At 35.3% G+C, this 12748-nt stretch overlaps 1 protein-coding gene across 1 annotated transcript; it reads right to left on the bottom strand.

Annotated features, from left to right (window-relative positions):
• Positions 1 to 1844: 1844 nt before the first annotated feature.
• On the bottom strand, positions 1845 to 3712 carry LOC113305470 (protein MEI2-like 4). Its single transcript, XM_026554503.1, has 4 exons — positions 3403 to 3712; positions 3122 to 3293; positions 2832 to 2981; positions 1845 to 2708 (listed from the first exon to the last, which is right to left on the bottom strand). The coding sequence occupies exons 1-4, from the start codon at positions 3710 to 3712 to the stop codon at positions 2690 to 2692; spliced, it is 651 nt and encodes a 216-aa protein (XP_026410288.1). The 3' UTR covers positions 1845 to 2689.
• Positions 3713 to 12748: the final 9036 nt, after the last annotated feature.

Below are 12748 nucleotides of genomic sequence, written 5' to 3'. Positions count from 1 at the left end.
TCTCTGAAATTAGCAGTTACAGAGTCGGCAAGATATCCATCTCTATACCTTGCCGATTATATTTTAGTCGGCAGGTTATTAAATTAATGCATTGCCGACTAATCATGCATTTGTAACACCTTTCTTTGTATGTCAAAAATCTTATAGTCGGCAGGGTTTTTTTTGTCGACCTTGCTGACTTTTCATACTTTCAGAACTGAAAATGTTGATTCCTTCTATAATTTTGAGTATAAAATCACCCATCATCTCTGCAATCCCATAGTTATAAGCGTCTGGGTAGTACGATTTAATTTCGTTACAAGTAGGATTCCCCAAAAAAAAAAAATCAAAAATCAAAAATCTACCCACATCCATGAGTTCAATCTAAAATAAAACCTAATTTCAAATTGTAATCAATTAATTAACTAACTAAATTAATTACCCTAATCACATTTATTAGTGTTAATTAATCAAGGGTAGATTAGCCATTTTTATAAATATGTGGTTAAGGGGCTTTGTTTTACGACCTTATTTTACCTCATTTGATATACCCCAATTAATTTGGGTATACCCAATCAAGCCAGGATTCTACGAGTTAAGTGTTTCTACATTATATTCATGTAGATGCAAGATGTATCTTGGTATTTACAAGGTCATTGTCATTATTTATAATACATTTGTACTAACAAAGCAATTTAATCTGTTTTAATTTTCAACTTGAAAATACATAGTTACATATCCTACAAATTTCTATGCAAAATATTCAAAGCCGGGTATAATGTCCTCCGAAGAAGGCACCACCATGGATTTGAAGAAAGTAACAAGATATAGCAGTAGGGGCTGTATGGCTATCCATCCCACAAGAACGAAAGCACCTGCTAGTGTGATTCTGTGAAGGCATAATGTTACATCCTCAATCAGATGACAAAGGTATATTCCGTAAACGTCATATTACTAATAGAACACGCCATGCCATTCATATATTGTCACTTAATTAAGCGCCTTTGTGGAGGGCATGTGTGTTACTTGTTTTTTTTTTTTTTTTGTAAAGGGCCTGTGTGTTGCCGGGGCATAGCTCTATAGTATCTTTTTTTGTCACGTAGTGTCCCAAGTAGAGGTCTTATGGTGGAATCCATCCATCTTCCGCGCCATCTCAGCACTTGGAACTGTGGATGGAAGCGCAAGTGTAATGGTGGAATAGTAGAAACGCTATTCTTAATGGAGCTAAAAAAACGCAATTAAGAATGGGCTAAAAAAACGCAATTAAGAATTGAGTTCTTTTTTCAGCCGTTAGATTTCAACAACTCATTTTAAATCTACGGATAAAAAAAAAACGCAATTCTTAATTCCGTTTTTTAGCTCCATTCTTAATTGTGTTTAACGCTACTTTTATTGGCGTTCAGATGGATTCCACGAACCCTTCCACGAAACTGTGGAACCTTACTTGGATTTTCTGTGGAAGACCCCAACTTGCAAGCCACTAGACTTGACATTCCATAGTTTTTCCACACTTGAAATAGTTTGGATTCCAGCATAAGACTTGCTCTTAAGAAATTTGACCTCCTATGAAAAGAAAACCTTGATATAAAATGGTGACTGCTGCAGGTGTATATAAGTGCAACCATGATACAGTGCTAGCTCCACAATTTCAAGATGATCATATTTTAAAGTCGCTTAAGGTGAAATTGAGGGCCATTTGCTTTTCAGTCTGAAACATACACATTTCTGATCACAACCTTTTGACACAGAAATAACAAGAGCCATTAATCCTCGTGCTTGCAGGTCTATCTTTAGGTAATAGGGTAGTAAGTTACTTCATTGATGTATTACCACACAGTAATGGTTAATCATAGTAAGAAATCAAATGTCAGTTAAACAAAAGGCTAGTTCAGTATTAATTATTACATACCCAAGAAATAAAACTTGACTCTACAGTCTCTACACCACTTGAAGCAGTCACTCTATCTCTCTATGCTAAAACAACACAAAATCTGTGTAGAAAGTAGTAACCATCACCAACTTAAAAAAAGAGTATCATATTTTCGATATATGAACCCTGACCTGAATGATAAAAAACTAGTGAAGCTGCAAATATCGTACCAAAAAAGTTGTAAACATAGCTATACCTGCAGCTAGCTGCACTGTTTTTCTGAACGTTGTTAACTTGCATGTAACAAGAAAGTTTTGAAAAACAAAACAAAACAAAAAACCTTTTGGACCAATTTAAAATTTTGTTTTCAAAAACAGCCAAAATCTTATCTAGACAATTTAGATGCAACATGACTTGTGTTGGGATAAAGCCACTGTTTTTCTTACCATGTTTTTTGATGATCATAATTTTGGTCAAAAGAGTTGTCTTTTAGTACTAGCTTCTAGCTACTGATTAACTTCCAAACACAGATGGGTTTCATCAAAAGTAACATTGCTAGAAAACAACAAAGACAACATAAATGGAAAGAGTTTGATCCTTGCTAGTTGCTAGAGAGAATGACTGATGATAGATTAGATGTAGAAGTGATTGATCCTTGTTATGATCAAAGATTGAGTTTGATCCTCCTATATATTTGCATCCCCATCTTGCTCTTCTTACCAACGATTGAAGGGAGAGTAAGTGAAGTAGAAGTAGAAGTAGAACCATTCCTAGGTGGAGAAAACGATATTGGCAAGAACTCGTCTGTATCACACTTGAATTCAAAGTTTTTAAAGTGGCCTACATGTGCATCCTTGCCCTGACAATGTAAAAGTAAAAACCATTAAAATTTCTCTATGTATTATCCTACTCCATAATATGATTAAGCTGCATACAAAATGAACGAGTGGTAATTAATTAACGTATTTAGATTAATAATTACCTGAATTCTTGCGGGACTAATCTTGCAGATCTTAGGTGAGTCAATGAACATTTTTCCATCCAGCTTAAGTTGTCAAAAGATTTGTAAAATCTCATGGCAGCAATACAAGTTGTGAAGTTGACAAAAGCGTAACCTAAGTTGCGAGTATTCCTTATAAAGAAATCACAACATGATCAATGACAAACAATATTACACTAGCTAGTTACTTAAAATCAATAACAAGAAAGAAGATGGAGAAGATAAGTAACATATTATCAGCTTAAATCAAATGGCTAGCTTGTTGTACATACATGAAATCTATAGGCAAGTAGAGGAAGTCATATTCAGAAAGAATATCATCCTGGTGATGATTGGACATTGCTTTCTTGTTCTCTTCTATACAGTGTTTGTCCACTATTTCCATGAGCATCTCCCTGCTGTGTTTTGGTAAACAAAACATCATCAGTGATAATAATATTAATACTAGTAGCAGCCAAAAACCATATAATTAACCAAAAACAATGTAAAACATAAGAAGAATACTAGGGTGCGAACCTTATTGAGGGGGGGGGGGGGGGGGGGGGGGGGATACTTCTCATCATAACAGTAGTACTAATAGTTTTAGTTGTCTTCTTATTAGTACTTATCTGTTGCATCAGCCAGGAATACTCTTGTGTTTTACCAGAAACAGGAAGTGGTTGTTGTTGATGATGATGATGTGGAGGTGGTGGTGTTGGTCGAGAGAATGGCAAGGGAGAGTAGTAAGATGAAGGTTTCTGATTACAGAGTTGATCAGGAGTTACAGGAAGTGATGGGGGGTTGGGATAAATGGAGTTCAAGAGTTGCTGAGGCGAAGGAGGAGGAAGAGTTGCTTCGTGATAGTAGTAAGCAGATGGAGACATGATGTGTATCATCTCCTCTTAGTACTGAATGGCTCTGCATTTGTGTTCAATATTGTTGTTACAAACAGAATTAGTGGAGGATGTATAAAAAGCTAAATATTTGGTTGAAGCACAAGGATGGTGGTGGTGAGGAATTTGTGCTAAAATGGATTGTAATTTTAGAGATTCTGAATTGAAGGTAAGGGAAGAAAAGATTTTACATAGGAGACAAGAATGGTACTAATAATCAGATGCCTGCCTTTGCAAATGGAGTTTGGAATCATCACTGATCAAGTAAAACAAGTAGACGTCCATTTCTTTACTGCTGGTGTCTGAAAGGTTGTCGGGGAATTGAAAGAGCCTCGAAAAGGAAATGATCGAGTGGTGTAAACTCCTACTTCCAGAAGAGCCGCAGACCTCAAGAGAAAGGACGGTGTAGGAAGACAGGTGTTAGATAATGGTCCTAGACCCATAACCTATCAAACAATGGGAGAACAATAAGTCTAGAAAAATTGTGGGGCCCACTGAAAAACAAAAATCCATCCCCTTTCTCTTCCGGTGGGATCCCATGACTGTGAGTGTCGGTGTGTATAGCATCATTGATCCGAGAAAGGAAAAATAACCATTGAGACAGTAAATTTAGTGATACTTTTGAGTAAAGGTAAACCAAGCATGCAGTGGATAATAACAGGTAATGGGACTCCCGGCCGGCTATCACCATTTTAGGCCATTTAAAGTCGACTTTGTTTGGTGAACCCATTTCGAAACTACAAAATTGGTTAAAAAGACCAAAATCAACAATTTCTGGGTAAAAAAGACATCTAGATTTTGATACTGTTTAAATGGACAAAAATGTAAAAATAGTCAGGATGTAAACAGTTTCATCCTGACCATTTTCAAATATTTTTTCTTATTTTTAATTTACACAGGATGCATCCAGTTTCATCCTCGCTATTTTTTAAGTTTAAGCCAGGATGAATCTAGTTTCATCCTTACTATTTTTTGTATGTCCATTTTACCCATACTAATTTTTACTCGTCCATTAGAACTGTGTTTTAAAAATATTTGGACAAATGACTCATTTTCGGTTTCCAAACACTCTACAAACACTTAAGAGTAGTCTCACTCTCTCTGTATATCTCTCTGTACTAGAAGCAACACAGCATCATGCAACAAAAAAAGCTTGGAAAACTCCCCAATCGGTGTGTAGAAAGTAATTATTAGCTAGTTTAATACTGCTTCTTAGTTTCACCATCACCATCTCTTTGACCTAAATGACAGACTAGCTAGCTAGTGAAGCTAGCTGCATATACGTATCCAAAAAGTAGTAAACGTAGCTATACCTGCACTGTATTTATCAAAGTTGTTAACTTGAATGTAAAAAGAAAGTTTTTGAAACGAAAAACAAAGCAAAAACCAGACATTTGCCAAAATCTTATCTAAACAAATTAGATGTAACAGGATTGGTGTTGGGATAAATCGTCTTGGAATGCGATGCTTCCGGTAACAGATTAGGGGTTGTACTCATGCAAGAGAGTAAGCCCATTTCCTATCGTAGCAAGGCTTTGCCAAGGAAAAATTTGAATCAAATGTATATGACAAAGAGATGTTAGGTATAGTTTCTGTTGTCCAAAAATGGCGCGCATACTTGATGGGTCGACACTTAAGATATATACGGACCACCGGATGCCCATCGAACTGAAAGAAGCTTTAATGTGGATGATTTGGTTTTTGTCCGTATTCAGCCATACCGTCAAACTACAGCATCAAATCAGGCTTACTCTAAGCTCTTGCCGCGATTTATGGACCTTTTTGCGTTGTTCAGAGAATTGGGCATGTCGCTTATAAACTAGACATGCCTCCTTCGTGTCGCCCCACCCTGTCTTCCATGTCTTGGCGTTGAAATTGAAATTAGGAGATGACGACACAGAATTGAAACTAATGCACCTACAACTGCAGATCAATGTGAGTGGGAATCAGAGAAGATTTTAGAACGTGGAATGTTCAAGAAACATAATGTTGCAGTTACTCGTTGGTTAATCAAGTGGAACGATCATCCAACTGCAGAGGCAACTTGGGAAGATGCTGATGAGTAGTCGTCTCCTTACCTTTGAGCCTTGAGGACAAGCCTCACCTGAAGAGAAATTGGTTTCAGAAAATTGTTTAAAAAGACCAAAACCAACAATTCCTAGATGAAAAAGAATGATAGGATAAAATACTGTTCTAATATCCTAGAATCTAAAAGATGCTGTTCTAATATCCTATTTGGATATTCTGCCCAAACATATGTAAGAAAATTTTATTTGCTTGACTAAACTACCCTTTTCTCTCTTCCTTAACCAAATCGTTCAACTCCATATACGATTTTCAAATTAACTTTTAGAAAAATATCAGCAAATTCTCCGAAAATTCCATTGAGATCTGAAGTTAAATCAGGGAGATTGAAGTGTTGTGGAACCGATTAAAATCTCTTTTCATTGGTATGTTTTGGATTTCACTTCATCAGAAGAATTACGGTGTGGACTGTGGGTATGTGATTTGAATTCAAGTTTTTTATTACACTTGAAATCTTCTCATATCTTCTAGATTGATCATGGTGATGGAGATCGACGTTTTTTATTTTATATGATTTTAATTGATAGGTGGATTTTTGATTTATGACTAGTTTGATGCATATTGTTTGATTTATTTTGATTTGATATAGATCAGAATTTTATAAGTGATTGATGATTATTTTGTTGATTTTGGGTTTTTGTTCATAACTTAAGATTTCAGATTTTATTAAAGTGTAATTTTGTTTTGAGTTAGCTTTTAACTTTGGCAGTGATCTGTTTTCAATTGAACGAGGAGTTGTATATGAACTCGAAACGCTGAATTTGTAAAGTATTCAAATGAATCAAGTATGCGAACGGGAATTTGTTTTTCCAGTTTTTTAAAGCATAAATGAAACCAATTTCATCATGTATGATATTCAGTTTTTTCTTATGTACTCTAAGCATTCTTGTTTCTTACGATGTCAATATGAAGGAAACACCTGGTTCATTCTTATTGCAGTGGCGAAGATGTTTCTCGGCTGGTTATGTTGGCTGAAAATGATGGAGTCTGTATGGTTTTCAGATTTGAATGAAATGAATTTGGGGTTGCAAGGTTAATTTGCTAACCTACCGGTGGAGGATGGTTAGGGGGTATTTGCTTTCATGGTTGCAAAAGTTAATTGGTTGAGCTGAGTGTAATCATGGTTGCAGGCTTTGGCATTTGAAGATCAGGTGAAGACATCCATAAGTTCAGGGAAGTGGGCGGTGGTTAATTCATATTGCAATAGTGAAGATGGAGTGTTGGACGTGGCTGAGATGTTTTGAATGGGGTTTGTATGGAGTTTTTGAAGAAGGTGTCGTGGTTGATGTGAATTGAGTATACAGCAAGGACGTACATGAACATGAAAGCTAACACTCCACGGAATGATCGTTTATATTGATGAAACCAGTTTATCACCTGATAGTAGTTCGTTTATATTGATCGTTTATCACATATTAAACCTTTATGAAACCAGTTTCATCATGTTATAAACCTGGATAAAACCATGTACATCACAATTAAACCTGGATGAAACTAGTTTCATCTACGTGTAAACCTGGATGAAACCTGCACACCATATATTAAACCTGGAGAAAATCAGTAACATCCTATCAAAAATACATTTATATCACATATTAAACCTGGATGAAACTAATTTCATCTTGCACATTCTGACAGAAAACATATTTCTTATGGATGTATCTGGTTTCATCTTGTACATTTTAAACAACAAACACATCTTCTTTACGATATATCTGGGTTCATCATGTGCATTTCTCACACAAAAAAAACTTTCTTCAAGATGAAACCAGGTTCGTCCTGGAAACCGCTGACAAGATTATACAAAGCATATGCTAATCTAAGTAAATTTTTCGTATAAACTCGGGCTGCAATTGTAATAAGTGTAAATATATAATGTAAAGGTAAAGTTTTACAATCAAAAGACTTAAAACATACATACGTTAGTAGTTTTTTTTATTTTTGTAGTAAAAAACATAATGAAACAACATATTCTTACTTCTTATACTTGTTCACATCACATGTGTTCTTTGTTCTTCATTCACCAACTCCTCCCATATCATGCCTATTTTTCGTACTTGATTCCCCAATAACATTCAAATCATGCTTATTCTTTGTTCTTGATTCACCAACAGTCTCATCACGTTTTTTCTTCTTGCAGCAACTAAATCATATTTCATTCATATTAATCATTTAAACCTAGATGGAACTAGGATCATCCAGTAGCAACATATGATGAAACCAATGTTATTCAGTAATAGAATGAACAATGATTTTATATAATATAAATACAGGATCAAATTGTGTTTCATCCAGTGCTAAGACATAATAAAATAGGTTACATCCAATAATAACAAAGGTTTATAACTAGGTGTAAAAGTAAAGTTTAGACTCGTTTTAGTTGTAGTCAAGTCAGCCACATGAGATATGCATACCCTTTCATCTATTTCTCATTAAATTTTATTTCACGAGGAGTGTAAAGATGTTAAAGAAAGTAGTAAAGTATTATTACAGGTAATGTTTAGATAAGTTTACAGACACAAGTATATGAGGTATTTATAACTCTTATTACAGGACTTAGTCAAGTCAATATTTAGTTGACTTGACTATACAGTTATACTATAATATACCCCCTCAATGTGAACAAGTAAAGAAACAAGTACAGACTGTAAAGAAACAAATCAGAGACCTGACAAGAGACAGTCTGTAAAAAACACAACAAGAATCTAAGAAACATATCAGATGCTCAACAAGAGCCAATCTGACAAACAGAGCAATACTCAACAAGATCCTAAGAAACATAGCAGATGCTCAACAAGAGCCAATCTAACAAGAAGTAAAAATATAAGCTGAAGTAGAACCACTATCAGTTGAAGAGTGCACTATTCTTCGTAAAAGTCTTGAGAAAGTTGGATAGCAAAGAACCTTAGTCATAATATCATCTAACTGCTCCTCTGTCACTATATGACTAACATGAATAATTTCATCTTTCACCAGTTCCCTAACAGTATGGTAATCTATCTCCACATGCTTGGTCCTGGCATGAAAAACTGGATTAGATGCTAGGCAAATGGCACTTTGATTATCACATAGTAACTGCAGAGGATATGCAACTGAGACATTCAATTCTGTTAATAAATATGTAAGAAATTGCATTTCAGCAGTAGCCACTGTTAAGCACTTATACTCAGCTTCATCTGAACTCTTTGAAACAGTTGTTTGTTTCTTTGAAGACCAAGAAACAACAGACTCACCCATAAACACTACATATCCAGAAGTAGATCTTCTTGTATATGGGAATCCAACCCAATCAGAATCAGTATATGCAGTCAAAGTATGAATATTCCCTCTCTTTAAAGTAATTCCAGTACCCAAAGTACCTTTCAGATATCTTAAAATTCTTTTGACAAGAAGAAAGTGTTGATCAGTTGGAGCATGCATAAATTGAGACACATAATTGACAGCAAAACAGATATCAGGCCTTGTATGAGTAAGATATTGTAAACCACCAACAATTGTCATATATTGTAGTGGATCAGGTAATAAGACTCCATCATTGATAGAACACCTTTTACCCTTTGCAACTGGAGTGTCACAAGGCTTGCAATCCAACATTTATTCCTTAGTAAGAAGCTCTAATGTATATTTTTGTTGAGTTAAGAAGATAGCATCTGAAGATCTAGTAGCTTCAATCCCAAGAAAAAAATTTAACTCCCCTAAATCTTTCATAGCAAATTCTTTACTCAAAGCCTTATCAACTTATTAATAAGCACAACAAAACTTCCTGTTAAAATTATATCATCTACATATAGCAATAACACCAACATATCTGACTCTGTGATGTATATAAACATAGAGTGATCATTCTTTGACTTAGTAAAACCATACTGAAGAAGAAAAGAGCTAAATATATGGAACCAGGCCCTTGAGGCTTGTTTTAAACCATATAAGGACTTCTTTAAGTGACAAACATGATCTGGAAAATCTGGATTAGTGAACCTGAAGGCTGTTTCATATAGACATCTTCAGTTAACTGGCCATGCAAAAAAGTGTTAGACACATCAAGTTGTCTAACTGACCAATTATTATTTACTGCTAAGTTTAACACCACTCTCACAATTGTGTATTTAACAACTGGACTAAAAGTTTCTCCAAAATCCGCTACCTCTTGCTGATTATAACCTTGTGCCACTAATATAGAATTCAGTCTATCAATGGTTCCATCAGACTTTAGTTTCACCTTATATACCCATTTGCATCCACGAATATTCATGTGAGGTTCATGTAAAACATAAGTCCAAGTATCATTTAGCATAAGAGCCTCATTATCTTCTTTCATAGAAACCATCCATTTAGGTTCTTGACATGCTTCTCTAAAAAATTTAGGCTCAGTAATAGTGGTTAACATACTTGTAAAGGCAGGATAAATTGGATGCTTAACTGAATGATGAAGAAAAAAAATCAGAGAATTGATTAGGTTTAGATATGTCATGCATTGATCTAGTAGTTATAGAAGAAGAAGGAACTGAAGTAAATGGATGTAATGAAGAAGCAGTATTTTCAGTCACAGATGAAGATTTAGCCAAATCAGAATCAGAAGTTGATATGTTAGGTGAAGAAGTTGAATTATAGTAAAAATTACATTCATCAAAAATGACATGTCTGGATATATGAAGTTTATGAGAGACAGGATCAAAACATTTTTATCCTTTATGCAATGGACTATAGCCAATAAAGATGCATTTTGCAGATTTTGGGGACAATTTGTCAGGTCTATAATGACCAAAAAAAGGAAAACAAATGGAACCAAAAACTCTTAAAAATGAATAATCTAGAAGAGCTTGAAATAAAACTTCATAAGGAGATTTCATAGACAAAACATGAGTAGGAGTTATATTAATGAGATATGTAGCAGTAAGAAAACCATCATACCAAAAAAAAAATTGGAGTTGAGGAACTAAACAAAAGGGTGTTAGAGCATGCTCGGTCGAACTCGCATGTGTTGCTATCTCAAGCATGTTTGTCAATGTTAGTGATCAAAACTATAAGTCTTGATTTCTAGTCTATTATAGCTAAGTCTCGGACTAGGATAGAAAGTGTAGTTGAGCTCAAGGACTTCATGGCGATTCATCATACAAGTAGAAGAACTACTCAAGGAACCGGTGGAACTTCTCGACAAAAAGGTATGTGAAGACTTGAACTTATCTATCACTCAAAAGTATATCTACATTATCTCCTACTCTTTGTGACAAGAAGTCATATGCTATATATATATAGACTTTGATTATACACATTTGATATTACGAGCCGAGTATACCTCGCCTATCTATATCTCGAAATATGAGTTGGAAAGCTTTTCGCTTTAACCAAGTTTATCTTTACCATGTGACGAAAGTCATGATATGTTTCAATCATCTTGAAAATTGCTTTGACGAGAAATGGTATAACAACTATATAACGTCATCTAAGAATGTTTCAATGATTGAAATGAGAGTTTAGATTACATAACCAATGGTGGACATAAACATTGTTGTGGAAACACATTTATGTATAAGTCTTATTCCTTGAACCAAAATTTGCGAACTTTGTTGATCAACAGAACCGGAAGAATGGCGTGAGCCAAGTCCGCGAACTGCAGAATTTCTCAAACCCGAGAATTTATGCTGGAGTTGACAAACTATTTGCGTGAAACTAAGTCCGTGAACCCAGTCCGCGAACCGGCGAAGTTCTCATACCCGAGAATTTCTGCTGGAGTTTGTAAACTCTACCCGGTAACTTAAGTCCGCGAACCTAGTCTGCGAACTTGAGAAGGTTATATATCTGAAGATGATTTCTTAACTTAAACTTAAAAAGACTAAGGAATGCAGTTTGCAAACCGTGGCTATAAAAGTTCATGAACCGATTCAATTGAATCAAATCATCTTTGCTTCAATTGTGTCTTGTGTAGTACATGAGATTTCCTTGCAATTAAACAACTCTCTAACTAGTTCATGTGAAGTCATTTGAACTAGTTATGGTGAAGAAGAACGTGGTTGATATGGAATGCTCATATGTCTAACCATTTGGTTAACTATTGTTGACCAACAAGTGCATATATTTGGGTACGGTTAACAAACCTAGAAGCGTGCATTGTCAAGTGTGTGTAACAAGCTAAGTTTTCGATCTAACGGTTGAGAAATATTAGCTTGAATCTAAATCAGGTTTTCATCTAACGGTGGATATTGATTGCTTTGTTACCAAGGTAACTTAATTGCAAACCCTGATTTGAAAGACTATAAAGGAACATCTAGTATTGTGCAAAACTAATCCCCACACCTCACGTGTGATACTAGTTTGCATACTAGAGTCGGTTCTCCTTTAACCTTTGGTTTTCTTCTTCTAAAACCAGGTTAACGACTTAAAGACTTCATTGGGATTGTGAAGCCAGACCGATACTTTTTATCGTAGTTGTGTGATCTGATCTTGCATCTTCTATCGTACGAGTACAATCAGATTGATTGCTTGAGATTGATATCTCCGATAGGCAAGATATAAAAATAATCACAAACATCTTCGTCTCATTGTTTGTGATTCCGCAACATCTTGTTTCGCTACCATACGATTAAGATTGTTGTGAGGTGATTGATAACTCTAGGTTGTTCTTCGGGAATATAAGACGGATTATCAATTGGTTCTGTTCACCTTGATTATTATCAAAAGACGGAACAAAACCTTTTAGGGTTTATCTGTGGGAGACAGATTGATCCTTTGATAGACTTGTCTGTGTGAGACAGATTTGTTTATTGTCAAGTCTTCGACTTTGGGTCGTAGCAACTCTTAGTTGTGGGTGAGATCAGCTAAGGGAATCAAGTGCGCAGTATCCTGCTGGGATCAGAGGCGTAGGGAGTACAACTGTACCTTGGATCAGTGGGAGACTGATTGGGGTTCAACTACAGTCCAGTCCGAAGTTCTTGGAGTAGGCTA

This window comes from Papaver somniferum, chromosome 8 (genome assembly GCF_003573695.1).
Source record: "Papaver somniferum cultivar HN1 chromosome 8, ASM357369v1, whole genome shotgun sequence".
Classification (NCBI taxonomy): Eukaryota; Viridiplantae; Streptophyta; class Magnoliopsida; order Ranunculales; family Papaveraceae; genus Papaver; species Papaver somniferum.
The sequence above is the reverse complement of the archived record's forward strand: the minus strand, read 5'-3'. Positions and strand labels throughout refer to the sequence as shown.

Excerpts from the sequence above, each read along its gene's own strand:
- LOC113305470 (XM_026554503.1), bottom strand. The coding sequence starts at position 3,712 with ATGTCTCCATCTGCTTACTACTATCACGAAGCAACTCTTCCTCCTCCT. Across the intron at positions 3,294-3,402 it reads TACTACTGTTATGATGAGAA|TATTAATATTATTATCACTG; the intron begins GTATCCCCCCCC and ends GGCTGCTACTAG. Across the intron at positions 2,982-3,121 it reads TACTTGCCTATAGATTTCAT|GAATACTCGCAACTTAGGTT; the intron begins GTATGTACAACA and ends TTTCTTTATAAG.